Source organism: Plecotus auritus (genome assembly GCF_963455305.1).
Source record: "Plecotus auritus genome assembly, chromosome: 3".
Classification (NCBI taxonomy): Eukaryota; Metazoa; Chordata; class Mammalia; order Chiroptera; family Vespertilionidae; genus Plecotus; species Plecotus auritus.
Genome location: NC_137772.1, coordinates 191,325,381 through 191,352,836, shown reverse-complemented (window position 1 = coordinate 191,352,836; position 27,456 = coordinate 191,325,381). Strand labels below are relative to the sequence as shown.

The 27,456-nt window shown below is 41.3% G+C and overlaps 2 protein-coding genes across 2 annotated transcripts in view; one reads left to right on the top strand and one right to left on the bottom strand.

Annotated features, from left to right (window-relative positions):
• TM7SF3 (transmembrane 7 superfamily member 3) overlaps positions 1-13,980 on the bottom strand; it is a 32,473-nt gene extending 18,493 nt beyond the window's left edge. The window contains exons 1-5 of the mRNA XM_080662322.1: positions 13,649-13,980; positions 7,570-7,724; positions 4,348-4,498; positions 2,779-2,899; positions 1,859-2,030 (exon numbers count right to left, since the gene is read on the bottom strand). Of these exons, the coding sequence (XP_080518448.1) occupies positions 1,859-2,030; positions 2,779-2,899; positions 4,348-4,498; positions 7,570-7,724; positions 13,649-13,739 (690 nt within the window). The 5' untranslated portion in view covers positions 13,740-13,980. The remainder of the gene's footprint in view (positions 1-1,858; positions 2,031-2,778; positions 2,900-4,347; positions 4,499-7,569; positions 7,725-13,648) is intronic.
• Positions 13,981-20,938: 6,958 nt separating this feature from the next.
• MED21 (mediator complex subunit 21) lies at positions 20,939-26,555 on the top strand. Its single transcript, XM_080660358.1, has 4 exons — positions 20,939-21,011; positions 24,142-24,256; positions 25,068-25,168; positions 25,950-26,555. Exons 1-4 carry the CDS (start codon positions 20,970-20,972, stop codon positions 26,124-26,126), a joined length of 435 nt encoding a protein of 144 aa, XP_080516484.1. The 5' UTR covers positions 20,939-20,969; the 3' UTR covers positions 26,127-26,555.
• Positions 26,556-27,456: the final 901 nt, after the last annotated feature.

The following is a 27,456-nucleotide window of genomic DNA, read 5'->3' as shown; positions in this document are numbered from 1 at the left end:
GTATCCTTCCCAGGTGATAATAATGGTGACAATGTCAGACTGCCTTCATGTGAGCACCTAATGCAGGTGAACCCACGATCACTGAGGCTGTGCTGACCACAGGGTAAGGAGACAATCAGGTTACTCCGTTCTAAAAACAGTTGACCCTTTACAGTTAGAATCTGGGCAGGCTATTTAGGCATCCTGGAAATATCCTGTCCCCCAACAATCTTTCACCTAATGATCCTTGCCTGAATTACTTCATTGAGGGTCACAAAATGGTGATTTTCTAATTTAAATTATTCCTTCAACATTTATTAGTTGGCACTGTTTCTCTCATCAATTGAGAATGAATAACCGCTCCTCCTTTTAAAAAGGCAGGACAAATTCCTTCCCTTTTAACAAATTTTCAGGGTAATTTGGTGTAAGAGCCTTTTCCAATGGTAGCAACTAGGGAGATTTCTTTCTTTCTTTCTTTCTTTCTTTCTTTCTTTCTTTCTTTCTTTCTTTCTTTCTTCCTTTCTTTCTTTCTTTCTTTCTTTCTTTCTTTCTTTCTTCCTTTTTTTGTATCAGTATAGATCTTGTTTTTACTTATTCAAGACTTATAATCAATCATTTTATTTTTTGATCACTGAATTGTCCCAAAGTTGGCCAGTGTGAGCCTCTTCAAACAGGTTCCAGAGTCTTTTTAACATGTCCTCATTAGTCACTGAGGGTTTCCTTGAATATCAGCATACCATATTCTAACTCTTAACTGAAAGTTAAAAGTAGCTTAAAAAGGCCCTGTTCTGTGAGTTCTTATATTCTTCATAAGAATATCCCTAGCCAGTTTGGCTCAGTAGATAAGAGTGTTGGCCTGCGGACTATAGAGTCTTGGGTTTGATTCCAGTGAAGGGCATGTACCTCGGTTGCAGACTCGATCCCCAACCCTGGTTGGGGTATGTGCAGGAGGCAACCAACCAATGTGTCTCTCTCACATCGATGTTCCTTTCCTTCTTTCTTTCTTTCTTTCTTTCTTTCTTTCTTTCTTTCTTTCTTTCTTTCTTTCTTTCTTTCTTCCTTCCTTCCTTCCTTCCTTCCTTCCTTCCTTCCTTCCTTCCTTCCTTCCTTTATCCTTTCTCTCTCCCTCCACCCCCATCCCTTCCACTCTCTCTGAAAATCAATCGAGTGAGGATTAACAAATAAATAAATACATAAACATGGCCTTCAAAATTTCTTATTTTAAAGAATAAACTTTTCCCAAAGAGCTTCCTAATTTGTGATAAGCACAATAAGCGTTCTTGTATAAGGCTTCCTGTTAGCATGGGGCAATGACATCCTAGATGACAGAGTAACACATTCAGATCTTGCTCTATAACAGACTGAGCCTCTAGACTAACCATATATGCCCTATTTCAATCACCTCTTTCTATATAATCTGGTAATCTCTCAACCTTCTGGCAACAGTTTAGAGAAAATTTTTCTCCAAGTAAGAGATTTGGAGTTTGGGTTTAAATATTAATGCCAGTGAGTATATCCTTAAACAGTTTCTCACAACACTATAACCTTCGTATTTGCCAAAAGTTTTAATCTAATAGGCATAGGAATACATAAAAAATCACCACCCACTTCCATCTACATTTCAAGATTACCAGGTCATATGTGTGGCTGCAACTAAAATGTAACATAACTTACATGCATCTCTTTAAAGGACAACATTACTTTGAGATATCACTAGCAAAGACTCCCAAGATAATAAAGAAATAAAAGAGAATAAAGTGCAAATCCCAGAAAGACCAAGGGAACAGTAAAGAAATAAGCTCCTGGTAGCTTCTCCGCTACTCAACTCTTACAAAGGTGTCGCAATCTGGCCACTCAAAGCACAAGAAATCAGATTTACCTTAATAGCATTGGCCATCACCTGAGGCACTTCAGCCATCCTCTGCAGATGCTTCAGCAACCCCTCCTCAGTGAGGTCATTCTCAGGCAGAAAATACTGATAGACGTCATACTGCAACCTCCACCTAGAATCCTGCCCCGTCTTGGTGTCACATGGCGGAGAATCTGTGCCTCTAAAGTCAACCAACAAAACTGAACATCAATCTCTTGTGAGGGAAGTCCCATCTATAAAAAGGAACCAAAGCTCAAATTTCAAACTTCTGAAACAATGATCCCAATTTTGGCATTATGAAGAAAAACAACACACTGACAGGCAGCATGGTTATGTAACCAGATGTTAATGTCAGTCAGGCCTAGAGTCAAATGCTAGCTTTGCCAGTTGTTAGCTGCTGTACGTGGGCAAGTCACTTACTCTCAAAGACCCTTAGGGAACCTCTTTATAAAATAAGAACAATTGCCCCTTCTTAATAAAAGTGCTAGAAATAAATGACAAAGAACATAGGGCACTCAGCACTGTGGATGATACACAGAGAGCATTCAAATGTTACTCAAACATTAGCTATCCTTATTGTTAAACTAGAAACTAATGCAGAGTTTTAATTAAAATAAAATCCTTGACAAAAAAAAAAAAAATAAGTATATTTCAAGGCTCCAAAATGCTTTCCATATATAAAACTTTCTATGGAAACTAAGATGTACTTCTAAGCTCATAACAGACACTCAACATCTGGCTCTTCATACACACTGAGGGGGACAATATTAACTGTAAATGACAGCTCCAGTATTAGTTACAATGTATGAATTACTTTCATTCAAAAAAATTAAACGATTCCATTTTACTAAAGAGAATGATAGCTTTTGAGAGAGTTCATTGAATCTAGTCATGTGTGTTCTAGAAGTAATTATAAGAGACAGACATACCTTGCATAGCCTAGGTTTGCTGGGGCAAATTTGATAGTTGTTTCAAAGAAATCATACTCCAAGTAAATGTTGGGGTCAACATCTAAATCAAACTCTAAATTACAGCCTCCAGGAATAGGATCTGGGTGAAAAATAAGAAAGTCACTCAACACAGAATTTTTATATATTCAAATAACACTCAGAAAACAGAACTCTACTCTTTCAAGAACTTTCCATATATAAGTTAAATACAGAGCTTCTAGATTTGTACCACCTCATGAACTGAGGTTAAGAGGGTAAAATTAACTGAGGTTAAGGGCCCTAGAACAAGGGTCAGCAAATCTCTTCTGTAAAGGATCAGAAAGTGCCGATTTTAGACTTCAAGGGCCGAATGGTCTCTGTGACAATTACTCAACCCTGCCCTCATGGCATGAGAGCAGACATAGACCACACATAAGTGAATAAACATGGCTGCATTCCAATAAGACTTTATGTACAAAACGGGAAGCGAGCTAGATTTGGCTCAGTCTGCAGTTTGTCAAACTCTGCTCTAGAGTTGAAATGGTCAGAAGAGACAAGAGATTCTTAAGCTGAGATCCAAGAATGGGTTTTAGGGGCTCCATGAACACCCTGAAATTGTATGTTGAGTGTTCATCTCCTAGGGAAAGAGGTCTTTATTAGATTTTGGGGACTATGAACCTACAAAAAGAACATAAGAACCCAGGGATGGAGGGGAAAAAAACACTGCCAAAGAGAAAAGGAACTCCATGAGTAAAAGGGGAAAGACAGTGTCATATCAATTCTGCAAGACTCTTTGTGTATATATATATAGAGTAAAAGACCCCCAAGACCATGTATCAGAATAGTATTTGAATATTTAATTAAACACAAATTTGTGACATTCCATTTTATTAATAACTAGAGGCCCAGTGCACAAAATTCCTGCACTCAGGGGGGTCCCTCAGCCTGGCCTGTGCCCTCTCGCAGTCCAAGAGCCCTCGGGGGATGTCTGATTGACGGCTTAGGCCATAGGGGAGCGGGCCTAAGGCAGCAGTCGGACATCCTTAGTGCTGCCGCAGACCTATCCAACCCACTCCCCACACTGCTTCTAGAGTTAACTGTCTAAGAGATGAAGTGCATCACATCATTCCTCTGCTTAAACACTCTCTATGCTTCCCCAGAACCAATCTCAGAATAGAATGCAAACCTCAAATTATATGCAAGGCCCTCACACTCTGCCTCCAGCCACACCCACTATATGCCATTCTTCTAACATTCCATTTTTCTTAAGTGCCCTCCTCTGCCTAGAACAACCAACTGAAGTGTTAAGGAGTATGTCTTGCCCTTTTGTTACTGCTTTTCCAAGGGCTCCTTAAATGTTTTTCCAAAGAATAAATGTATTCTCCTAGTTCCTACCTAGACTTTCAACATCATGATAATTCTCTGGCTCCCTTGCTATTAAAACCTTTCTGATTAAATATATTGTACTTACAATAAACACTTTTAATAAGATTACAGTTTTCCCTAAATATTCAGGAATAAGTCCCATATCTAGACAGTAGTAGAAGTTGAAGACAGAAAGATCACCACCTCTTTCTGAGTAGGAGAGTGGAATGGCCATATTTTGGACAGGCTCAGCGTCTGAAGTCTCCAAATACCAAGAGCACATACTTTGCTCTGGTCTAAGAATGAAAACCAGTCCTTTGTCAGTGCCTGTTCCTGAGGTACTGGGAAGGAGCGTCTGCAATAAGGAAGAAAAGAGTCATCATGAACAGGGAGTTGAGCAAAATATTAAAATTCCAGAGATGATCTACTATGCATGTCCTATTCCAAATCTTCCCAAAACAGAAAGGAATAAAAACAGACCTTCCTTAGAAATTAAAGGGCTCTTGTCACCCCTCTGTGCATTTGCCCACACATACACATGGCAGAACTATTTAAAATACATGATCTTTGATCAGATGCAATAAAATTCCCAAGCTTTTCTATCCCCCAAATTAAGATGTACTAGGTCAGGTAATAACACTACTGTTGAATGATGAAACTAAAATAACTTCATCACAAGTATGATATCCTTTATTCAGGGGAAAACAACCCATTGGCAGGGGGAGTGCAATGCCTCACATGCTGTGGAATATTGTTTCTGAGGGATTTGGGGCGAGGGCGAGCTCTATAGAGCATTAGAAACAGCAATGCAGAAACAGGGCAGGATGGGAGGTCGGGAAGTTCTTAGGATACCAGCAGGTCCTATTTGCAGGGTAAGGTAAGCTGGCTGAAACTGAGTGGGAGGACTGTGATTGGCATATGTGAGGTTTCCTTGACAGGTTTCCCATAACTGCAGACTGACGTGCAGGTTGATTTTTCCGTAAGTGATAGGTGGGCTTCAATTTGTCAATCAAAAGGGAGAATGACCCAAATACTAATTGACGAACGATAGAGTTGACAGTTTCAAAGAACCAGCTGCCATGATGAGCCTAAAAATCTTAAGTGCTACACTTCTTCAGGAAGGGCAGAGGACACAGAAACAATTCTCTTCCCACAGACTGCTCACTTCCAGAGCTACATGCAGTCTGGATAGCCTCCCAGTAGCACAGACAGAGTGAGAACTAAAGGCAGCACAGTGAAGGAACATTGTTATAATTAAAGATAACGAAGATCCTTCCTGCAGGAAACTGAGTTGGAGGGCTGTGACTGGCATATGTGGTTCATCCAGGCCACTTCTGTCACATTAGTTATGTCGACATCCCTTTATCCGAGCTCTGTTTCCTCAGAGGTAAAAACAGGCTCTGTAACTACTTTGTTGAGCGGTTGTGCGAATTAAATTAATTATATGGAAAAGGGGCACAGGGGTTCCTAACTAGGAGCCCCAGAGGCCCGGAGAGTTTCCGGAGGTCCCCATGAAATCACGCATATGTACCTATACATTCTGCCAGGTAGAGAGTCCATAAATTTCAGCAGATTCAAAGTCTATGGCCCCAGGAGCTAAGATTACCAGCCTAGCACACAGTAGGCATGCAATAAATATAAATGCCTTTTTCTTTGCCCTTTCTCTTCCTTCAAATGTTGTCTGTGTTGTGATGTTATTAAGAAGGAAATTATGCGCATGCCATTTTACTATGTCTCCTATGTAAGGGCCTACATAGGGAGATTCCTTTAGAATATAATGCCAGAAAAAAACTTGGCTTCTTCTGAGTAATTGGCATATTCTTCCTTCTAAGAAAGTTAGGAAATTTAACATGACTTGATTTTTGCTCTGGCTGCCATGAACTAAAGCAGTGGCTGGCAAACTGTGGCTCGCGAGCCACATGCGGCTCTTTGGCCCCTTGAGGGTGGCTCTTCCACAAAATACCATGGCCTGGGCGAGTCTATTTTGAAGAAGTGGCATCAGAAGAAGTTTAAGTTTAAAAAATTTAGCTCTCAAAAGAAATTTCAATCGTTGTACTGTTGATATTTGGCTCTGTTGACTAAAGAGTTTGCTGATCACTGAACTAAAGCAAAGTCAGCGTAAATGGGTCACAGGCACTGTCATCTCTTACAATTAACAATTTATTCCTTCTTGTTTTCCATGATCAAACTCTTTCATTTCTAGTAGATTAAACTATCACACACAGGCATGTAACTTCAAAACCTTCATGACAGAAGCAGGATATCAGGGTAAAAATATATAAAATACTTAGTTTGAGAGATTATATGACCAATGCCTACAAAACATATATGAATTGGACTAAAAGAGCTTTGTTTAACAAAATCTAGGATATTAGAATATAGGCTTAGAACAAATAAAAAACACAAATACATAGTGGAATTTATTTGTCTAAAGAGTCATAAAGGCTAAACAGAAATAGATTTGTAAAAGGTTAACATAATGGCAGGTCCTTAATAGCTTAGGCTGAGCCAGGGCATTTGAAAAACTTCCCAAAACTGAGGCTGAGGTTAAGGTGTTTAGTGATAATTTCTGCAAGAGTTCTGAATGCTGCTAGAAGATGAACTCGGTGTTAGGATATTTTTGTTTCCAAGAGGCATCAAAGAATAAAGTTGATCCTATAGGGTCTTATTAAACATACTAGAGGCCTGGTGCACGAAATTCGTGCACTCGGGGGGGGGGGGGTCCCTCAGCCCGGCTTGCACCCTCTCGCTGTCTGGGAGCCCACGGGGAGCGGGTCTAAGCCATCAGTCGGACATCCTTAGTGCTGCTGCGGAGGCGGGAGAGGCTCCCACTACCGCCACTGTACTCGCCAGCTATGAGTCTGGCTTCTGACTGAGCGGTGCTCCCCCTGTGGGAGCGCACTGACCACCAGGGGGCAGCTCCAGCATTGAACGTCTGCCCCCTGGTGGTCAGTGCGCATCATAACAACCGGTTGTTCCACCGTTCGGTCGATTTGCATATTAGCCTTTTATTATATAGGATAGATCTTAGTCAATTTCAACACCACACTAAATGGCTAAACAGAAATGGAAACCCATTAAAATGTATTAAGGACCAGGAGAGTAAGGAAAAAAAAAAGTGGGAAATCATGAGGAAAGCTTTAACTACATTCAGGGAAACATTGGCATAGCTCACCCTTCCCTCAAACTCAGTACCTTATCACCTCCTCATTAAGTCAGAGGTCACCCCATTCAAGAAAGGCCTGAGATATTCACCTCTTAGCTGGTCTAAACCACTAATTTGACAGAAACCAACTTTGATTTTTTTAAAAACTTTAAGACATAAAGCTAAACATAAAGAGGCATCCAATAATTCTAATGCTTTTGCTAAATATAAGGACACAAACTGCAGAAACAGTTTTTACAGAAATAATCCTTTGTACTTACCTTAGAAAAAGAAATGGTCGTATTCTGATACTGTGAGTGTATTTGGAAAATAAGAAAAGTCGCATTGCTGGAAATATTACGCAAAATAGCTTCCTCTGGAAAGGGTCTGTTGAGCTTGAAGTATCTAAATTTCCCCACAGAAAATTCAATAAGACCTACAACAAGAGAAACGTTTCATTGTAACATATGAACCTCTAATATCAGTTTGTAGAAATCACATATATAAACACAGACACTAATTTAATCCTCAGAAAGAAAAACTGGTTGATAACTTTTATTACTGCCCCTAGCTCAGCAGGGTGACTTGGCTAGAGAGTGGCAGAACGAAGAACTAAAGTGGGGAAAAGGTGTTTCAAAAGATGAGAAAAATTCTTAAAGTGGCTGAGGATGCTCAAGGTGCCTGGTTCCCAGGGCCCAGAAAAACTCCCCATCTGGTAGCAACCATAACAATTGTATTCTGAACAGAAGCCCTGAATTTAAGAATTAACAACCCTCAGGAGCTATTGACAACTGTGAATGCACTGGTATTAAAGAACAGTGGGAACTGAGAATTCTGAAGTCACCCTGGAGACACGAGGTGGCTACAATTTTATCCCACCATGTACTAGCTTTGTGATCTCAGGCAAGTTTCTCAATTCTCTTAAACCTCATTTTCTTCATCTGTCAAATAGGACTGTATTACCCAGCTTGCAAAAGAAGGTGCCATCAACACTGGCAAAAATGTCAATTGAACGCCCACCTCAGATACTTACTTCATCTATTGTTATGAACCATGGGTATTCTGGAAAAAAATGAGCTTTTTGTTTAAGGACCAAGTTCAGAGTCCACATAAACAACAGTTTTCCAACACCTCCAGGCCTTTCTCATCCATTTCTGGTTGTGTTTATTAACTCACTCACTCTACCCATGGTTTTCTGTGTATCTTTCTCTTAGCTGCACACCAGTTCTTTCTTTGTCCAAGCTAATTCTCAAATAATCCACTAAATAGGTAAACCAGGGTGAAGATAAATCACAAGAAATACTTGGAGAACTGAAATGTCCATTGCTTTAAAAGAGAGTAAGGAAAGATAGGGCCAAAGAAATTAAAATACATTATTGAACAACTAGTAACCTGACAAAATAAGTAGGGGCATTAAGCATAGGTATCCTTGGGAATATATTTTAAGTGATTTCTCTTTTCTTTACACATTTCATTGTTTAACAAAATTCTACAGTGATAGCGAGGTATTCTTTTCAGAAAGAAACCCTAATGGCACTCAAAACACAGGTTCTACCTCAACTCTTCATCTGAAATTTATAAAACAGGGGCACCCTAAGGATTCCCGGTCAGGGCACATGCTCAGGTTGCAGGCTCCATCCCCAGTAGAGGTCATGCAGGAGGCAGCCAATGGACATTTCTCTCCCATTGATGATGCTTCTATCTCTCTATCCCTCTCGCTTCCTCTCTCCCTAAAATCAATAAAAACATACTTAAAAAAAAAGTGTTGTATAGTTTTCTCTGTAGTGGTCTTCACATATCCCATTATAATTATCCCTAAATAATGTTTCTTGATACTATTGTTCATTTACTTTTTCTTTTAAATTTCAATTTCTAGTTGACTCTTCACCAATATGCCTTTTTAAATAAAAGTTTCCCAGCTGATTTCTAATGGTCAGCCAGGTTTGAGAACTCCTAACTCAACGTTTGATGAGTTAGGAAAGGATAAGTATATTTTTCCTATTCCTAGTTATCTTTAACCTAACTTCTGTGTGAAAATCCTTTGGGATGTGTTACCCCTGCAGTCGGATAGCCATTTTACAATTTTTACAGAAGATTGCGTAGGAACAAAATCAGTTATGGTATGACTGCTGGCTATACAGGGCTTTGTCATGTTTGGCATTCCAAAGCCTAGTACAGTACTGGTCACCTAGTTGGCACATAGTAACTGTTTAGTAAATGACAGTTCAACTTTGTAACCTCAGGGAAGTAATTTCTTTCTTCAGGGCCTCGGTTCCCTCATGGTAAAATGGAGGAAACTGTGCTACGTAAATCACTTGGCTGCTGAAATTATCAAATAAACGGGGAATTTTTATAAACAGTCCAATACTACACAACAAAGTGTCATGATTAACTTCCATGAGCTTTCCAGTGTTTCAGGGGCTCCTCTTGTTTATTTTAAGTCAGGCAATCAGTGTGGTCCTACAAATAAATGAGTGGGAAGAAGAGGACTAACAGGTATAAACGCTTGGCACACCCATCAGAAACATCAAGGTGAGAGGAGACTTCCTTAAAGTGACAAGGAAAAATACTGAAAACCAAGACAACTGGAACAGTACAGTAGCAGAATCTGCATTTAACTTCTACTCATAAAAGCACACATGGCAAATAATGGCATATAACCAAAATAGGTCCCGAAGAAGTTAACAGGAACTTAATTCACCTCAAAGGCATCTGGAAAGGGATTCGTGAGAAACATTTTACGAGGCATAATTAGATCTTATGACTCTGGGTGTGGGAGGGAAACAGTACATCAAATGATATTACAGAGCACATAGCCAACATGGAGACAGAGCACTTAGGCTGCAGCTCTCCTCTAAAAAGAAGTGCCTCTGTTTTTTCTGCCAAAATTTTTTTTTTTTTTTTTTTTTTTTGCCATCTGACCCGTAACAGGGGACTCATTTCTTTTTTCATACTCCTCATTCCTATGCAGTCACTTTTTCTTTCCAAGAATTCTATTCTACCAAGAGCTACCCAATCAATCCTAAACTTGCAAACTTAAAATTGTTCAACTCTTCCTTTTTACTATTTTACTAAAATTGAACTGTTTTACTAAAATGAAAGCATTGTTTGTGCTTGCATACAACAACCAAATTCTAGGAGAGAATTGTGAAAGCTGTCTTCATAATTCTCTTCAGATTAAATATTAAAAACAAAAGCAGTTAATTTAGCTACTTGAACTGGTCAACATGCAACAGCCCCTCCCAATTTCTCATTTATTTATTTTTTATTTTTTTAAATATATTTATTGATTTTAGAGAGGAAGAGAGAGGGAGATAGAAACATCAATGATGAGAAAGAATCATTGATGGGCTGCCTCCTGCATGCCCCACACTGGGGATCAAGCCCACAACCCAGGAAATCAAAGCATGACCTCCTAGTTCATAGGTCAAAGCTCAGCCACTGAGCCATGCCGGCTGGGCCCAATTTCTTATTTATATCTTATGAATTTTCATTAGCACTAAAAGCTAAAAAGAAACACAAAATGTGCATACTACTCTTCACACTTTTTAAAAAAAAAATTTACTGATATTTTTAGAAAGAGAGGAAGGGAGAGGGAGGAACATTGATCGGTTGCCTCCTGCATGCACCGTACTGGGTTTCGAGCCTGCAACCCTGCGACCTCTCGATGCATGGGATATGCTTAACCAACTGAGCCACACCAGCCAGGGCATCTTTCACACACTTTCAAGAGAAAGAGACCACTAGCAACTAACTACAAAAATGGCCTGCTACCTTACTTGTGGCATTACCATTAGCACAAAGATTAGGAAGTTCAAATGACATTGTGCTCACCTCCAATTACTATGTAATACTATGTAAATTATGCATGTGAAACAAACAATAACAACAGACATTAAAGGCAGCAGAGAACTGGAACTTCAACACAAGGAAACACTGTTTAAAGGTGTGGTGCACCTCTTGTGCCCTGCTGGTCACAGAAAGCACGTTCCTCGTTCTAGAAACTTCATCTGCCACCTTCAAAGATTTATTTGGCTTTCGAGCCACTACTCATGTGGTGCAAGTTAGCTTTTCCTGGGAAAGATGGGTAAATCCTCTAAAATTATAGCAGTTGCTTAATTCCTTCGGTTTGTCTAGTTACCAGAGTCCTCAAATAGAAACAAATGAGGAGACTGGAAGTCTTAACTAAGTCTTTGTTAGTTTCTATCTGACAGATGTGGAGAACACCAGCTTGTTTTAGTTTTGTTAATCTTCACCCATAGCTATTTTTTCCATTGAATTTTAGAGAGCATGAAAGGGAAGGGGAGAGACAGAGAGAAACATCAATGTAAGAGAGACACATTGATTGACTGCCTCCCACAGGTGCCCCAACCACAGCCAGGGATTGAGCCTGCAACCTTAGTACATGCCCTTGACCAGAATCGAACCCGGGATCCTTCAGTCCATCGGCAGAGGCTCTATCCATGAACCAAACCGGCTTGGGCACATCAGCTTTTATTATCACTCAGCAGTTAAGTTCCCACATGTTGTCCTACCGCACGGAGCAACAATACTACTGCAAGGCAAAGAGTATCATGGTAGGGGAAATATCAGTGCTGAAATCACGGAAGAGGCAAGAAATAGCGCCTGAAGAATAGTAATCTCTCGATTACTCAGGTTTCTCAATTTCTGTGTAAAAATGTCTAGATCTTATTAAGTACTAAAGCATAGAACTAGAAATGAAACGTTCTGGATCGCAGCCCTCCCGGATCAACTGCAAACTCAATCTCTCAAATTCTTCACCTGTTGAAATGGAGCAGCAACTCCTCCACCTGCGTCAGAAAGCTATTTTGAGAAATGAGAATTCCCGGAAGAATTAAGTGCAAAGCACCATACTGAGTAAAATATTCTTATTCGGGGCAGCTGTGTTGAAGTGGAAGGACCAGGAAATTTGCCACAAGACATACTTGGGTTCAGATGCTGCCTGTGCCCCTACAGCAGTTTGCTTGTGTGGTGGGCATCACCAATCATCAGGGCCTCAGCTCCCTCCTCTGCCAAGTGAGGATTAAAAAACACTGCCATACCCTAGCCGGTGTTGCTCAGTGGATAGAGTCTCGTCCACCGGCCTACTGAAGGGTCCTGGGTCCGATTCCAGTCAAGGGCATGGTGCTCGAACCCACAGATGTATTTCTCTCACATTGGTATTTCTCTCTGTCTTTCCCTCTCTCTTTCATGCTCTCTAAAAATCCATGGAAAAATATCCTCGGGTGAGGATTAAAAACAAAAAACAACACACTGCCCTGGCCGATTTGGCTCAGTGGATAGAGAGCCTCGACCTGTAGACTGAAGGGTCCCTGGTTCAGTTCTGGTCAAGGGCATATGCTGGGGTTGAGGGCTTGATCCCCAGTAGGGGGCATGCAGGAGGCAGCTGATCACTGATTCTCTCTCATCATTGATGTTTCTATCTCTCCCTCTTCCTTCCTCTCTGAAACCAATAAAAATATTTTTTAAACACACACACACACACACACACACACACACACACACACACACTGCACAGTCTGCATTACCGTGAATGTCATTGCTCCATAATAAAAAAAGGCTATTTTTTTCTGCAAAAATAGAACTTGCCCTTTTCAGCTTTGGCCTTAAGTCCTATGCAAAGATTCTAGAACTCAGTTTGCACAAGAGCTTTTCAAAGATAAGTATTTAGAAGCACAATCACATTATTCAGGAAATATTATGTTTCAGAACTGTAAGTAGTCTCTTAATGCTCCAAACAAAACTAAGAATGTGCCTAACCTCACGGGAAAAGCACGTGATTATCAGCCTGGCACAGTTCGTGCTATTCACAGTGTATATGTTAACAAACCACGAATTACTTATAAAACCCATTCAACCAAGCACATGACCTACTATCTAAAGCCCGATCTGAGTTCGCTTTTCCTCTCCAGCTCCGTCCAGCTCGCCAATTAGGAAAGCATCTCGACTGGGAAGTAAAAACCTGCGCGGTCCGCGGGGCCGTCGCTCGCAGAGCCCTCGGTTCTGCACGCCTGACGGCCCCACGGCTCAGCCACGCCACTCGGGAGCCAAGAGGTGCTTTCAAGTGTCAAATGAAACCCACAAACATGGCTGCTCCCCGAGGGAAACAGGAATGTGTGTGAACAAGAGAGTTACGCATCTCTTCCCATGTCCACAGCCTGAGTGAGGACGCCTCCTTAGCAAAGGGAATTTCCTTCTGCACGAAGGACCTTGACCCATTCCTGCCGGTTCTGTACTCGCCGCCTCGGCTGCTAGGCGCACAGACCCTGGGGTGGACCTCGACCTTGCAAGAAATGCAAACGCCCCTTGGGGTGCAGAAGGGAGACGCCCCAACCTTACCCACGCTGGAGTTCCCGACGGTCTCGGCGCCACCAGCCACCCCGGGCTGCGATGCCAGCGCCGCCAGCGCCATCAGCCGAAGGAGCCCCATAGCTGCCCGGGCCCGGCGGAGCCAGCGCCAAGGTCGGAGCGCGGCGCGCTCGGGGCCCCGGGGCCTCGCCCTCACTACCCCGGGGCGCTCGCGCTCGGCGCCATCGCCCGCCAGGTGCTCGCGCCGCACACTAGCCAGGGCCGCGGGGGGCTGGCCAGCAACCACGGCTGCACTCGCTCGCCGCAGCCAGAGGTTCTCTCTTACCGCGATCGCCCTCCGCCGCCGGGCACCGCGCCTCCGCCCCGCCCCTTTACGTCACCGCTCCGTAGCCCCGGGCGGGGGCGACTGAGGGAGGTTTCCTGGGGGAGGGCGCCCCCCAGTGGCGCGAGGAGGCCTCGCAGCCGCCGGCGTTCCCAGGATCTCCCCCGGGGGCCAGGGGAGACCCCAGGAAGTTATGTGGTGTAACCTGCACTTCTCCCTTTTTTATCTTTCCCGTTTACGAAAACCACCGTTACAGTAAAAATAACTGTGTTGCGGCCCAACGTTTCTAGGCTCCTGTTCCCGACCTTAACGGTCTTTTGCAAAAAGAAAATAAAAAAGGAGGAATCTGGTGCTCAAAACGCAAAAATAATTGCCCCTTGCCCAGCCCCTCCCCCCCACCCCCCCACCCCCCCACCCCCCCACCCCCCCACCTCCCCGCTTGAGATCGCCTTAGCGGCGTAGGCCGATGTCAGTATAAGAATGAGCGGGTCATGCTGCTTCTGTAGTGGTTACTGCGCTGAGGAAGAGCACCGTATTTTAAAATAAAGTTTCGTTTTCTCTAAGCAAAATATCCTGGAAGACTCAAGACCTTCATCTGAACTTCCTCTCTCAAATCGCATACCTGAGTGTTGCTGTTTAAAGGGCAGTAGTCCATGTGACAGGTGGCTCGCGTGTGGAACTGGATTTACAGACAAAGTTATTTGGGGAAGATGGCCCTGCTTTCCTTTTCCTGCCGCTAAAAATTTTCTTTTTTAAAAAAAAAATATATATTTTATTGATTTTTTAAAAAATATATATATATATATTTTATTGATTTTTTTTTTTTACATTAGGAAGGGAGAGGGATAGAGAGTTAGAAACATCAATGAGAGAGACAAACATTGATCAGCTGCCTTCTGCACACCCCCTTCTGGGGAAGTGCCCGCAACCAAGGTATGTGCCCTTGGTCGGAATCGAACCTGGCACCCTTCAGTCCGCAGGCCGACGCTCTATCCACTGAGCCAAACCAGCTAGGACAAAATTTTCATTTATATATTTTAATGAGCAACTATCTTGAAAATTACATACGTATGTACTTAATCCACTGCTAAGCTAAAAATCTATAGCAAACACCGTATGTTCTCTATCTGCCTGAATTTTCACACCATGGTAGCACTGTCTATTCCCGCCTAGGATATTTGTTCACTCTCCCACATGCCCCCCATTCCTGTAACTGTCGGGAGATGAATCCCAGGAAGATGACAGGAGCTATTATGATAAAGGTAGCATTTGAATCAGCGATGGATTACACAATAAACTGTTCTGATAGTGGAGAGAGAGGCTTAAAACTCTCACACGGTCAAAATTCAATCCCAAAGTAATAAATAAAATCGTAACAGCTGCAAGAAATATGTTTGGTTTTGTGTGTTTTTTTAAGAAAACTGATCTCAGAATGGTTTCTCTCTTTTTTTTTTAACTTTAAGAATTTATTTGAACAAAATCATTTGGAATCTGGAAGGGTTCAAGGGAGGAACTTTATAAACAAAAAGGCGAAGAAGGAAACCATAAGAGAAAGATTGGTAGGTCTGGCTATTCAAAAACTTAAATTTCATGAAAATTAAAAAAAAACAAAAAACCTAAACAATATGTAAAGTCAAGCTGACGAAAAAAGATAAAAATTAGCAAAGGACATGAATAGCAAATTTCACATACAAAAAAAGAAATATAAGAGGCTAATAAAAGCATGAAAAAAGTTCAAACTCACTAGTTTAAAAAAATCAAATTAAGAAAATAAGCTGTAAATATTTTTAAAGAATGAGAACATTCAGTGCAGATGAAAGAGCTGAGAAGTAGACATTCTTCCATAGGACTAGAAGGAGTGTAACTTGAAACAACTTTTTAAAGCATAATCTGCATCAAAAATCTTTAAAATATTCATAGCTTTGGTATGATAATTCCACTTTTAGATTTAAGCCTATAAATATGTACCAAAAATCAGATGTTTAAAATTAGTGTACAAAACTCTTCATGAAGATGTTATTTATAGTAGAAAAAAACAAAAACACCCTAAATGCCCAACAATAAGGAATTAATTAAATAACCTGTGATACATGCATATAATAAAATACTGTGTAGCCCTTCAAAAATCATGTTTTAAAGGCAATTGGTTGTGAAGTGTTTATGAAAAGGCAAGTTACAAAGAATAAATATATATAGTATAAGCCTTACTTGTTTTCATTTAAATGTGCATTCATGCTTACATTCATTAAAGAAAGGTTGAAAAATATGTCAAAATGTTAAAAATTATAAAGGTGATTGGATTAAGAATGATTTTCTTTGCACATGTCTGTTCTTTGTAAAAAATTTTACTTTGAACATGTATTGCTTTTGAATAAGAAAATATTATTTTTGAGAAGATAGGTATAGTTTTAAAAGTTTTCTTATAAAAGCATTCAGAATAACAGTCCATTTTCCTGAGTATTACACAGTGCTTTCATGATATAGCTCTGTCTATCTGTTTGGGTTCTGCTGCAACTAAACGCAAACTCTTCTATGCTGGCCACACTGAATTAATTTCAGTTCCCTGAACTAACCCTATTCTCTCTCCTCTATTCCTTTGCATTGCAGTGCCCCAGGCCTGCAGAGGACAGCTGATGACAGAAGTATATCAACAATAATAAGAGGGTCTCATTATCTTGACTCTGAAATACTGTGACAGCTTGGGAGGATGACTGGCTGGGGCTCCTTGCTCAGTTGCAGTGGAGACCTGAGCAAATGGGCTCAGCAGCTTTACAGATGAGTTTGTCATTTCTATGAATTTAAAGGAAACTCGAAAACTGAGAAGATTCCCTAATCCAAGATATAGATAACTAGACCCTTAAAATCTGCTCAAGGGCTAGAAAAGAGAGGAAGGAAGGAAGGGAGGGAGGGAGGGAGGGAAGGAGGGGGGAATGAAGGAAGAAAGGAGGGAGGGAGGGAGGGAGGAGTGGGAACTCGAGACATCTTGGACGGAGATGACAGAAGGGATCCAGGGTTGAGTCAGGAAAAGACCGCTATGAAACTTGCCCATTTAGCCTATTCCACTCTATTCCCTCTGTATTTTTAAATTCATGTTCTTCTTGTGGGTAGCAACTTACATTACTTTGACTGTTTTTATTAATTTCAATAAATGTTTATTTCGTAACTGTTATATGGAAATCATTATGCTGGGCAGTTCATTCATTCAGCCCCTAAATAAACTATTCAGTAGTTTCTGTGTGCCAGGCTACAAGCTTGGTGCTAGGTATTGGAAATATGGAAACAATTAAAATATGTTACCTGCCCCCAAGTATTTCATGGTGCTGAGTGAATCAGAGTAATGTATGACTTACACCTCAGTATGCTAAGTGCAATAATAGATATATAAGGAACAATTGTGATAAAGATTGGGAGCAATTAACTAGAGTTTGAGGGAAAGTTTTATAAAGAAGGAGATATTTAAAATACAGTTTGAAAGTTGAGTGACCCAATCAACAAAAGGACAAAATGGAGGTAAGGATGGAAGTGTGGGCATTTCATACAAGGAAGAGAGAATTATATGTTTCTTATACTAGTACAGTGTGCTTAGAAGTGTGAAACAGTAGAGAATAGTCAGGGGTTGCAAGGAGTCTAAGTCAGTGGTCGGCAAACTGCGGCTCGAGAGCCACATGCAGCTCTTTGGCCCCTTGAGTGTGACTCTTCCACAAAATACCACGTGCGGGCGCGCACATACAGTGCGATTGAAACTTCGTGGCCCATGCGCAGAAGTCGGTTTTCGGCTCACAAAAGAAATTTCAGTCGTTGTACTGTTAATATTTGGCTCTGTTGACTAATGAATTTGCCGACCACTGGTCTAAGTAAATAAGCAAATACCAAGCATATGCTTATTTTTTTTAATATATTTTATTGATTTTTTTTTTACAGAGAGGAAGGGAGAGGGATAGAGAATTAGGAACATCAATGAGAGAGAAACATCGATCAGCTGCCTTCTGCACACCCCCTTCTGGGGATGTGCCCGCAACCAAGGTATGTGCCCTTGGCCGGAATCGAACCTGGGACCTTTCAGTCCACAGGCTGACGCTCTATCCACTGAGCCAAACCGGTTGGGGCTGCATATGCTTATTTTTGTATTTCATCCAAGAAGACAGTGAACCTGGAAAACCAGTCAGAGATGGCTGGACATGAACCTGAGGTCTCTGTGGAGCTACTGAAAGCCTGCAAGGAAGATAATGAATGGCAGAACAAAAGCTGTGTCATAACATGAGTGGTCTTGAAATGGCTGCTTTACCCGAGGCACCTCAGTCCTTTTCAATCAGGTTACAAAACTTAGTATTCTCCTTTAGTGGGTTTTCTCACTCATCCCTCTATATTCAAGCAGTCATCAATCCACGTTAATTTTTCCTTCAAAATTAGCCTTTCTTGCCCGGCCGGGGTGGCTCAGTGGTTGAGCGTTAACCTATAAACCTGCAGGTCCCAGTTTGATTCCCAGTCAGGGCACATGCCTGGGGTGCAGGCTCCATCCCCAGAAGGGACATGCAGGAGGCAGCCCGTCGATGGTTCGCTCTCATCATTGATGTTTCTGTATCTCTCTCCCTCTCTGAAATCAATAAAAATATATATTTTTAAATAGCCTTTCTTCTATTATCAGGGTCAACACCTACACATTCTTGGATAACTACAAAACCCTCCTGGTGAGTTTAGCTTATTTGTGTTTGCAAACCAAGCACCCAACATACTTCCTGGAACATGGCAGGCAATCAATAAATAAGGTACATGCTCAACTGGGGGTGGGAGGAGAATATCACCAATTACCCCAAATTACAGGTAAAACAAATTGGAGTTATCGCTCATTAATCCCAGTATGGGGGCCGGTGCCTCACCAAAGGTTCAGAATTAGGTCCCAAGAGGGACCTAGTATTATTAATACTAGGGGCCCAGTGCACAAATTCGTGCACCTTGAAAGGAACTGTGGGCCGTGAGGCTGCAGTAGGTACAGGGGCAGGTGTCAGCCCATCCTCTGCACCCCCGCCCGACCCCTTCCTCTGCAGCCCCAGTCCTCTGTCTGCCAGCAGCCCCTCTCCCGCTGCCGCCGCTCCCATGCGCTGATGGCACAGAGCGATTGGGGTCGGCACCAGCAGTGGGTGTAAATGGGGCTGGTGCCATCCGCAGGTGTGAGTGGCGGCTGCTGCCATCCGCAGGTGTGAGTGGCGGCTGCTGCCCCGACTGCCCCTCAGGAGCAGGGGGAGGTGGAGAAGCCCTCAGAAGCTATAAGAGCTGGCAGCCATCATTCGCACCTGCTGATGGTGCCAAGCGATCGGGACTGGCGCTGGGCACCAGCAGTGGGTGCAAGCAGAGGCTCCAGTGCCAGCAGTGGGTGTGAGTGCCGGGCGGGACCATGGTGCACAGGAGCAAAGAATTTTCAGTAACCACCAGAGGCTCACCCCGATGACAGCAACCGGCGCCCTGCCTTGGTCTGGTGCCCCCACTCACCTATTCCACCATTCCACTGCAGCCGACGCCCACACCCACCATGTTCCGCACACGCCCCCTGGTGGTCAGCGCATGTCATAGCGATCGGTTTTTCGGTTGTTCTGGTTGTTCCGCCGTTCGGTCTATTTGCATATTAGCCTTTTTTATATAGGATTATTTGGGAATGGGAGAGAAGGCGAAGCAGAAGTGGAGCTTCCCAGTTAGCTTCCTAGTTTGGGGTAGATCCAACAAGCTAGATTCTCCATGGACAGTTTCCCTCATTTTCCCCCTATCCCAGGAGGATAATCGGAGATAGCCTGAGAAAGAGAGTGAGTCTGTTTCAAGTTCACAAACCAGTCATTGGCTGATTCCAGGCAATTTTCTTTCCCACTATCCCCAGGCTAACTTCCCTTAATACCAAGTTTATACTATCACTCGTCCCACTTAAACTCTCAATAGATCCCAACTCTAAGTCTAAATTGCACAGTTCATCTTTTAAAAAATTGAACCTGCCCTTCCTATGCATGTCGCTTATTTTCCAGGAACCTCTCTTCTGACAACACCCTGTAAACCTCCACTCTCCTCTCCACTAACCGTTACACCAATTTCCCTCAATCACACAAACAAGAGATGGGTATCCATTGCTACACTCACATCTTACCTCCTAACTCCAAATGCTCTTCTCACCTTTGCGAATGGAGACCTTCCTTCTCTGTACTCTTCCAACACAGGCAATACAGCTCACTTTGTACTTAATTGTTTCAGTCAGTTTCCCCAGCACACACTCAGAATTAAAGCACACACCCAGTCTCCACTTGGATAAGGGCCTTTCTCAAAAGCAACAGAGGAGGCATCCCGACCCGGCCATTCCGGATATTCTGGTGGTTTTTAATTTGTATTTGTTGAGGTTTAAGTCGGTATTGTGACTCCCAAGTATTCTTGAGTTGCTTGCTGTGTATGTTTTGTGGTTCATCTGGAAAGCAAAAGCAACGTAAAATAAATACTCAAGTAGATGTTTAAAAAGGAATACATGGGCAGGGCTGGCAGGGCTCAGTGGTTGAGCTTTGACCTATGAACCAGGGGTTGTGGGCTCATTCCCCAGTGGGAGGCAGCCGATCAATGATTCACTCTCATCATTGATGTTTCTCTCTCTCTCTCCATCTCCTTTCCTCTTTGAAATCAATAAAATATATATATATATATATATTTTTTTTTTAAAGGAATACATGGGAGGGTAGGGAAAATTAACGTTTAAAAACCGCAGAACTTAATCTCCGTAAAGTGTATACTACCTAGAAGCCTGGAAAATAGTATAGTATGTTAGCTCCCAAAGCCGGTGGGCCCCAGACAGCCCCCAAGTTAATGAAAACAGACGCAGCAGAGGCCTTTCCCAGGTGGAGCTGGTCTAAAGGATGTAACTCAGCCTCAGCCAAGTCCTACCTGTGAAGTTGCGTTTGACTCCGCCCCTTCCAAGAACGCGGCCCTGTGATTGGCCATGACGCACCCTAGCGCTGCCCAATCGCGTACCAGCTGCCGTAGCGTCCTTTCGCTTAGGAGAGAAACATGGCGGACCGGCTCACGCAGCTGCAGGACGCCGTGAACTCGGTGAGCAATTTCACTCGGTTAGTCTCCGTCTTCCCCTTTTCTAGGCAAAGCGAGGGAGGAAAAGGGGCTCGAGACACGACACCCGGGAGTGGAGGGCGGACTGAAACGGCTTCTGCAAAAAGCGGCCGGGCGGCGGAAGGCGTCGGTCGCCGCGGCGGGGAGGCTGGGGCCGGCTGCCCGTGGGGCGGAGGGCTGCGGAGGGCGCGGCGCGGCCTCTCCTCTGGGAAGGGAGGGTCTCTACCCGGACCCTCAGACTTCCCGGTCCCGTCCCGTTCTCTGGGAACAGTTGATTTTGTTAGTGATGCTAATAGGATCTCTTCTCGTTTGGGAGGCGGGGAGAAGTGGCAGCAGCTCTTCCCCCGGCTAATCAGTTTTAACCCGCGGAGGAGAACCGGTGCTTTGATGATTGGATCAATAGCTGTTAGCCGAGTTCATCCTTTGCCAAAACTTTCATGTTGGGGGCGGGAGTGATGGTGAGGTGAGAAGTTTTGTTTCATCTTAGTTGGTACCTATATAGACCAAGGATCTCGCCCCAGGTCTTGGCCACTCTCCAGCATTAAACAGTTTTGGGGGGAAAGTGACATCTTAATGGTAATGAATTTTTCTACTCCTCGTATATTTCCATTCATTTAAGTCTTCTTTAGTATCTCCCAAAAAGTCTACCTTCTATTGAAGGGCATATCTTATCTTGTAAGTAGCCCCCTTCCCCCTACTTTCATCCTTCTGATTATTGTTCCTGTTATGCCCAAGTGGAACATCTATGCAAACCATAGGACTCATGTGCTTATTACCATTAATAGTTAAATAGTTTTCTATTGACAGTTATATTTCTCATTGTCATTCTGTTTATAATTTGATGTCCCAGGTAAGATGCCTATGGAAAGAGAGAGAATGTGTTGATTGGAAAACCTAAGTACCTGGTCCCTGGCCAGTGTTTTCACACAGGTTGCTAAAAAGTTGACATTCTTGTTGCATCAGTTTTTGTGCATCTGCTGGTGAGAAACTGATCTTCTCCGTGTGTGTATAAAAGAAGACCTTTTGAGGCGGAGAGGACCAGCCCCTAAATGTTGATGAATTCACCAAGATAAATTCTCCCTAGTGGTGACTTTCCTGGGTTGCCAGACAGCCTCCCTCAGGGAGATACTCCTTTGAGGTTTTACAAAATCCAGTTGTAAAGATGCTGTTGGATAGAAATGATATTCAGGGAAATGTTCCATATTCATACCTGTCTTGTAGCCAGAAGGAGAATGAAAACAAAGTTAATACGGCCTTAACTCCAGGGTTGGCATGCTGGTTATTGGATTTTGGAGAGAAATCTCTAGATTTACTAGTATTGAGTGCCTACAATGTATATAAGCACTTATCATATTTACAGAGAGATGCTCCTTAAGGAGTTTACAGTCTGATTAGAAAGATGTCATATACGCAGGAGACATTTTAAATAATGCAAAAGCAGTATGTGGTTAGGGAGGTATAATGAATGGAGTGTTTTAGCTGTAAGTGCTGAAGTAAATTGGAATATAGAGTAAATTCCCTAAAATAGAGGGAATCTTCTTAGCATTTATCTGAATTGTAATTATTTGTAAAATTACTAAAATATTTTTGTTTTTTAATAATGAGTTTTATATGTCTATATAATTTTATAAAAATGTTAAGCTTGTTATTTCAAAAATTCATTCATAATTCCACCAAGATAACATTTGTTTTACACTCTAAGAACTCTTTAAGGGCAGAAACTGTCTAGTTCTCTGTATCTTTGCCATGTTTATACATATACAGTACATGTCATAAAATTGATTTTTTATAACATTTGTTCAATAAATAGATCTTGAGAGCTTTTGAAGCACAGAGCAGATAGCCACTATGTTGAATATTTTTTGTTTTCTCTGTTCCTCATAACAGTGCTGTAATGTGAGAATGTTCCAGATTTTAAAATTTAAAAAAACCCTATCCCAAGTTACTAGAACCAGAATTAGAATCCATGTTTGTACAGTTTCTGAGCACTTACTACTACTGCTCTATTGCATTTGTAAAATGTGAGCAAAAGCAGTGTAGTCAGGAACTAGCTTATCACTAGTCAGGTCTATATGAAGGAGCAGTAGAAAATGAATAAGTAGAGTTGACTTGGATTATTGAAAGCGTTGAAACAGCCTGAAGAATTGGAGATTTATCTTGAAGCCCATGCTGGGTGAGCTCAAAATGCTTAAGCAGGGCAAAATAACATAGTGAACTAGAAAGCAGTCAGAAAGCTATTGCAACAATTCTGATGTGAGGTAATTGGTTGAACTAACACAGCAGCAGTGATGATAGAAGAAAAGGGCAAGGTTGGTAGTATTAGCAGGATTTGAAGATTAAAGGAAAGTAAGAGCTTGAAGTTATACTGGTTGACTAGGAGAATCTCAATACAAATGACATGTTAAAGGAAACAATTGACATTGAGTTCTGTCATTCAAATAATGGCAGAGAAATTTAGTGGAAATGCTTATTCACAGATTAAAAATAAGGAATTGAGATTTGAGAGGTCAGGACTATTAATAGAAGTTGGTGGGGAGTCAGGAGTTTGGAGCTGGTAAAGAATTAGAATTCTTAATCTTCAAAACTGTTCATGGAATAGATTTAGAGCACCAGGAGTTTGAAAACTCGAGTCATGAAGAAAAACATTTCTAAATATTTAGTTACTATCTTTTCCCCACTATTTCTTTAGACTTGTAACTATACTGATCTCAAAAAAAGGATTGATACTTGTCCATGAGTTGCACATACTATTTTATTTACCTTGGAGCTATACTTAGATATTTGCCAGTCAAATTTGCTTTTTCCCACTATTCCCCCCAAAAAGTCGTTACTTGTGCTTGCAACAAGTATTGGTATGTATTTCTCTTATCATTTTATTACCTTGGGAAGAAAAGAAAAATTATTTTGTATTTCTTTTTAACTGTTTCAAGTAGATTGCTACCAAACGTAATTTCTTTGAATGGTCAAAACATTTAATCGCTGTTAATAACTGGCTAATTATATCCAAAATTACTTTTGTGTGTTTTATTCCCTTGCTCAGAGGTCATTGTTGCATTACCAATAAAACCCTTAAATCTGATCAGTCCTTCCTAACTTTCTTTCCTTTGGCTTCAAGCTTGCAGATCAGTTTTGTAATGCCATTGGAGTGTTGCAGCAGTGTGGTCCTCCTGCCTCTTTTAGTAATATTCAGACAGCGATTAACAAAGATCAGCCAGCGAATCCTACAGAAGGTAAGTCGTTTTCTTGGCTTCTCTTAGTTTGATTCTCATATTACTTGTAATCTTTTAAAATTACGTTTACTGAGAAATGTGGCTTATTTGTGGCTTTCAAAAACATTGTTGTGTGAGAATATTGTAAGCTTTGTCATAAAGGAAATTAGTTTGTTATAATCAATTTGACATAACACGTCATAATTCTGTTTATGTCATATAACATTGTTATTCCTTTAGAGGAAAAATTATATGAATTGAACTGAATTTTACTTCTGGGATTTTTTGGGTTTTTTTTAGAAATCTACTTTTGTTTGTTTGTTTGTGTTTTTGTTAATCCTCACCTGAGGAATTTAGAGAGAGTAGAAGGTGGGGGGAGAGACACATCAATTGGTTTGCTCCTGTACGCACCCCAGACAGAGCCAGGGATCAAGTTTGCAACCAAGGTACGTGCCCTTGACCAGAATTGAACCCTGAACCCTTCAGTCCAGGAGGGTGCCGATGCTCTATCCATTGAGCCAAACTGGCAAGGGCACTTCTGGGATCTTAATAAGGAAGGCATCCCACTTATAGATTTCTTTATTCAAGTGACCACCATATTGCCCTAATAAGGGATCTATATTATGGTTAATTTGCAATTTGAGTTAATATTAAGGGTGATTCTTAAACATGTAATAGGACTGATGTGTTAAAATTACACTTTAGTCGTTAGAAGCCTAGCATAGAAAAGTTAATATATTAAGTTTTCTGGTTTCATTAACTTAATGTTTAGTTTCTGTTTCTGAAAACTTAAGTTTCTCTAATATCCTAAATTAGTAGTGTCTTTCTCTAGAATATGCCCAGCTTTTTGCTGCACTGATTGCACGAACAGCAAAAGACATTGATGTTTTGATAGATTCCTTGCCAAGTGAAGAATCTACAGCTGCTTTACAGGTAAAAATCTCTTTTCCTTTGAGTACTTTGCTAATAGGGAATTTTGAATTAAAGGAGATAGATTTAATACCGTTTGTTGTAATATTTAAAGTTTAAGATTGAATTTTAAAGTGGGAGTTTCATTCATTGTGGGTTAGTGTAGTCTGTTAAAGACTGCACTGAATAGCCTATATAATAAAAGCCTAATATGCAAATCGACTGAACGGCAGAATGACCGGTTGCTATGGCATGCACTGACCACCAGGGGGCAGATGCTCAACGCAGGCCCCAGGCCAGCCAAGGTGGGTGCCAACAGAGGCCCCCCTGATTGCCCCGCCGGTCGCCCCACAGATGGACCCTGATCACCGGCCAGGCCTAGGGACCCTACCCGTGCACGAATTTCGTGCACCGGGCCTCTAGTGTATATATAGTTTTCCAATTTTGAGTTATAAGGACTCTTTCTATTTTTCTCAGTTTGGCTCTTTACCTAGCAAAGAATGAGAGGAGGATGGCATTCTGGATGTGGAGTAGAATAGTAGTGTTCAAAAACAGTGTGGAAGGGAGTCATATATAGACATCCAGAGATCTCTAATTAAAGTTTATTGTTTTAAATAATTCACACAAGGAAAACTTTTAATAGTTCCCTGATTTTAGAATTTTTGCCACTGAAAGTTCCATCACAATGCCTGCATAGTCATTCAGATTTAAAAGTAAATATTCTGCAGTTTCTTTCTTTCTCAGCTCTTACTAATCTCCAACTTTTTCATTTCTCAAAAGATTTTTAAATTTATGTCTTATAAAGGCTGCAAGCTTGTATAAGCTAGAAGAAGAAAACCACGAGGCTGCTACATGTCTGGAGGATGTTGTTTATCGAGGGGACATGCTTCTAGAAAAGATACAAAGTGCACTTGCTGACATTGCGCAGTCACAGCTGAAGACAAGAAGTGGTACCCACAGCCAGCCTCTTCCAGACTCGTAGTGCCCATATATATACCATGTGGCCGAGAAAGAACTGTTTCAGTGCCATTAAGAATTCTGTATCAGATTTAGATGTAAGCCTTACCAACAGTTACAGAAACATTAAGCACTATAACATGTTATCTTTTTCGCTATTTTTAATAGTCTTCTATTTTCAGTCTTGATGAATTAGCTTGTAAAATTGTGATTGAATCAGCTTTAAACCATCATATCATCATTTTTTATTATCTGAATGAAATTGAGGCAGCTGTTGCATTGATGTTTATAATTTAATTAAACAACTGTCCTATAAAATTCTGTTGTGACATAATGTCTATCTTTATTTTTATCATTCTTCATAACCCCATAGACCCTTATACTGGAATGTGGAATAGTTCCCCCTCAATGACCCCTCCTGAAAATTGACTACAAATAAAAAGACATTCCCTGATCAGTTGTCCCATTATGTCATCTGCTCATCTTCACATCCAGATTTTTCTAGCCTTGTTTACTTCTTCCTATTTAAAAATATCTCACCATGGCTGGTATGGTTCCATTGGTGAGAGCGTTGTTTTGTGCACCCAAGGGTCACAGGTTGGTTCCCAGTTGGGGAACTTATGGGAGACAACCAATTGATGTTTCTCTCTCTTGGCAATGTTCTCCCTCTCCTTCTCTCTCTCTTTCTGGAATTAATGAAAAACATATACTCGGGTAAGGATTTAAAAAAAAGTCTCTTTCCACCTCATCTTTGAGATTTGAGATGCTTGCAAATACTATGATCAGGGCATTCTTTCTATTGTTATAGTCTTCCTGCCCCTATTTCAATAGTTCCTTTCTCCCTTTTGCAGTAGTTTCTCTAATAGTCTTTTCATACCTACATCTGGATTTGTTTTCATTTGATACTTTCCTCACTTGTATAGGAAAAGGATCCCATGACACCTCACGTAGCCACAGGGTCAATGCTGGACAAGAGGGCAGAGGAATTTACTTGAAGTAATAGGAAATCGATCTCCGATTCAGCACATCTTGTGTGCACATCCAATATAAAATTAATAAAGGTTAATATTACAAACCCAACACTTTAGAAATGACCCAGGGATCAAAGGGAAATCATAATGGATATAATTCAGAACTTAATGAAAACAAACTATATAGAAACTTCTGGCATTGTGCTAAGACAGTATAGCAGAAAATGCAAGTATTCTCTTGTTTATATTAGAAAAAATGAAGCTAAAAATTTAGCTAAAATTTCAACTGAAAGAAGGAAGGAAGGAAATAATAAAGCTAACAGAAGAAATTAAGAAGAAAACCTTACTGTGAGAGAATTAGGAAAGCCCGAAGTTGGGGATTCA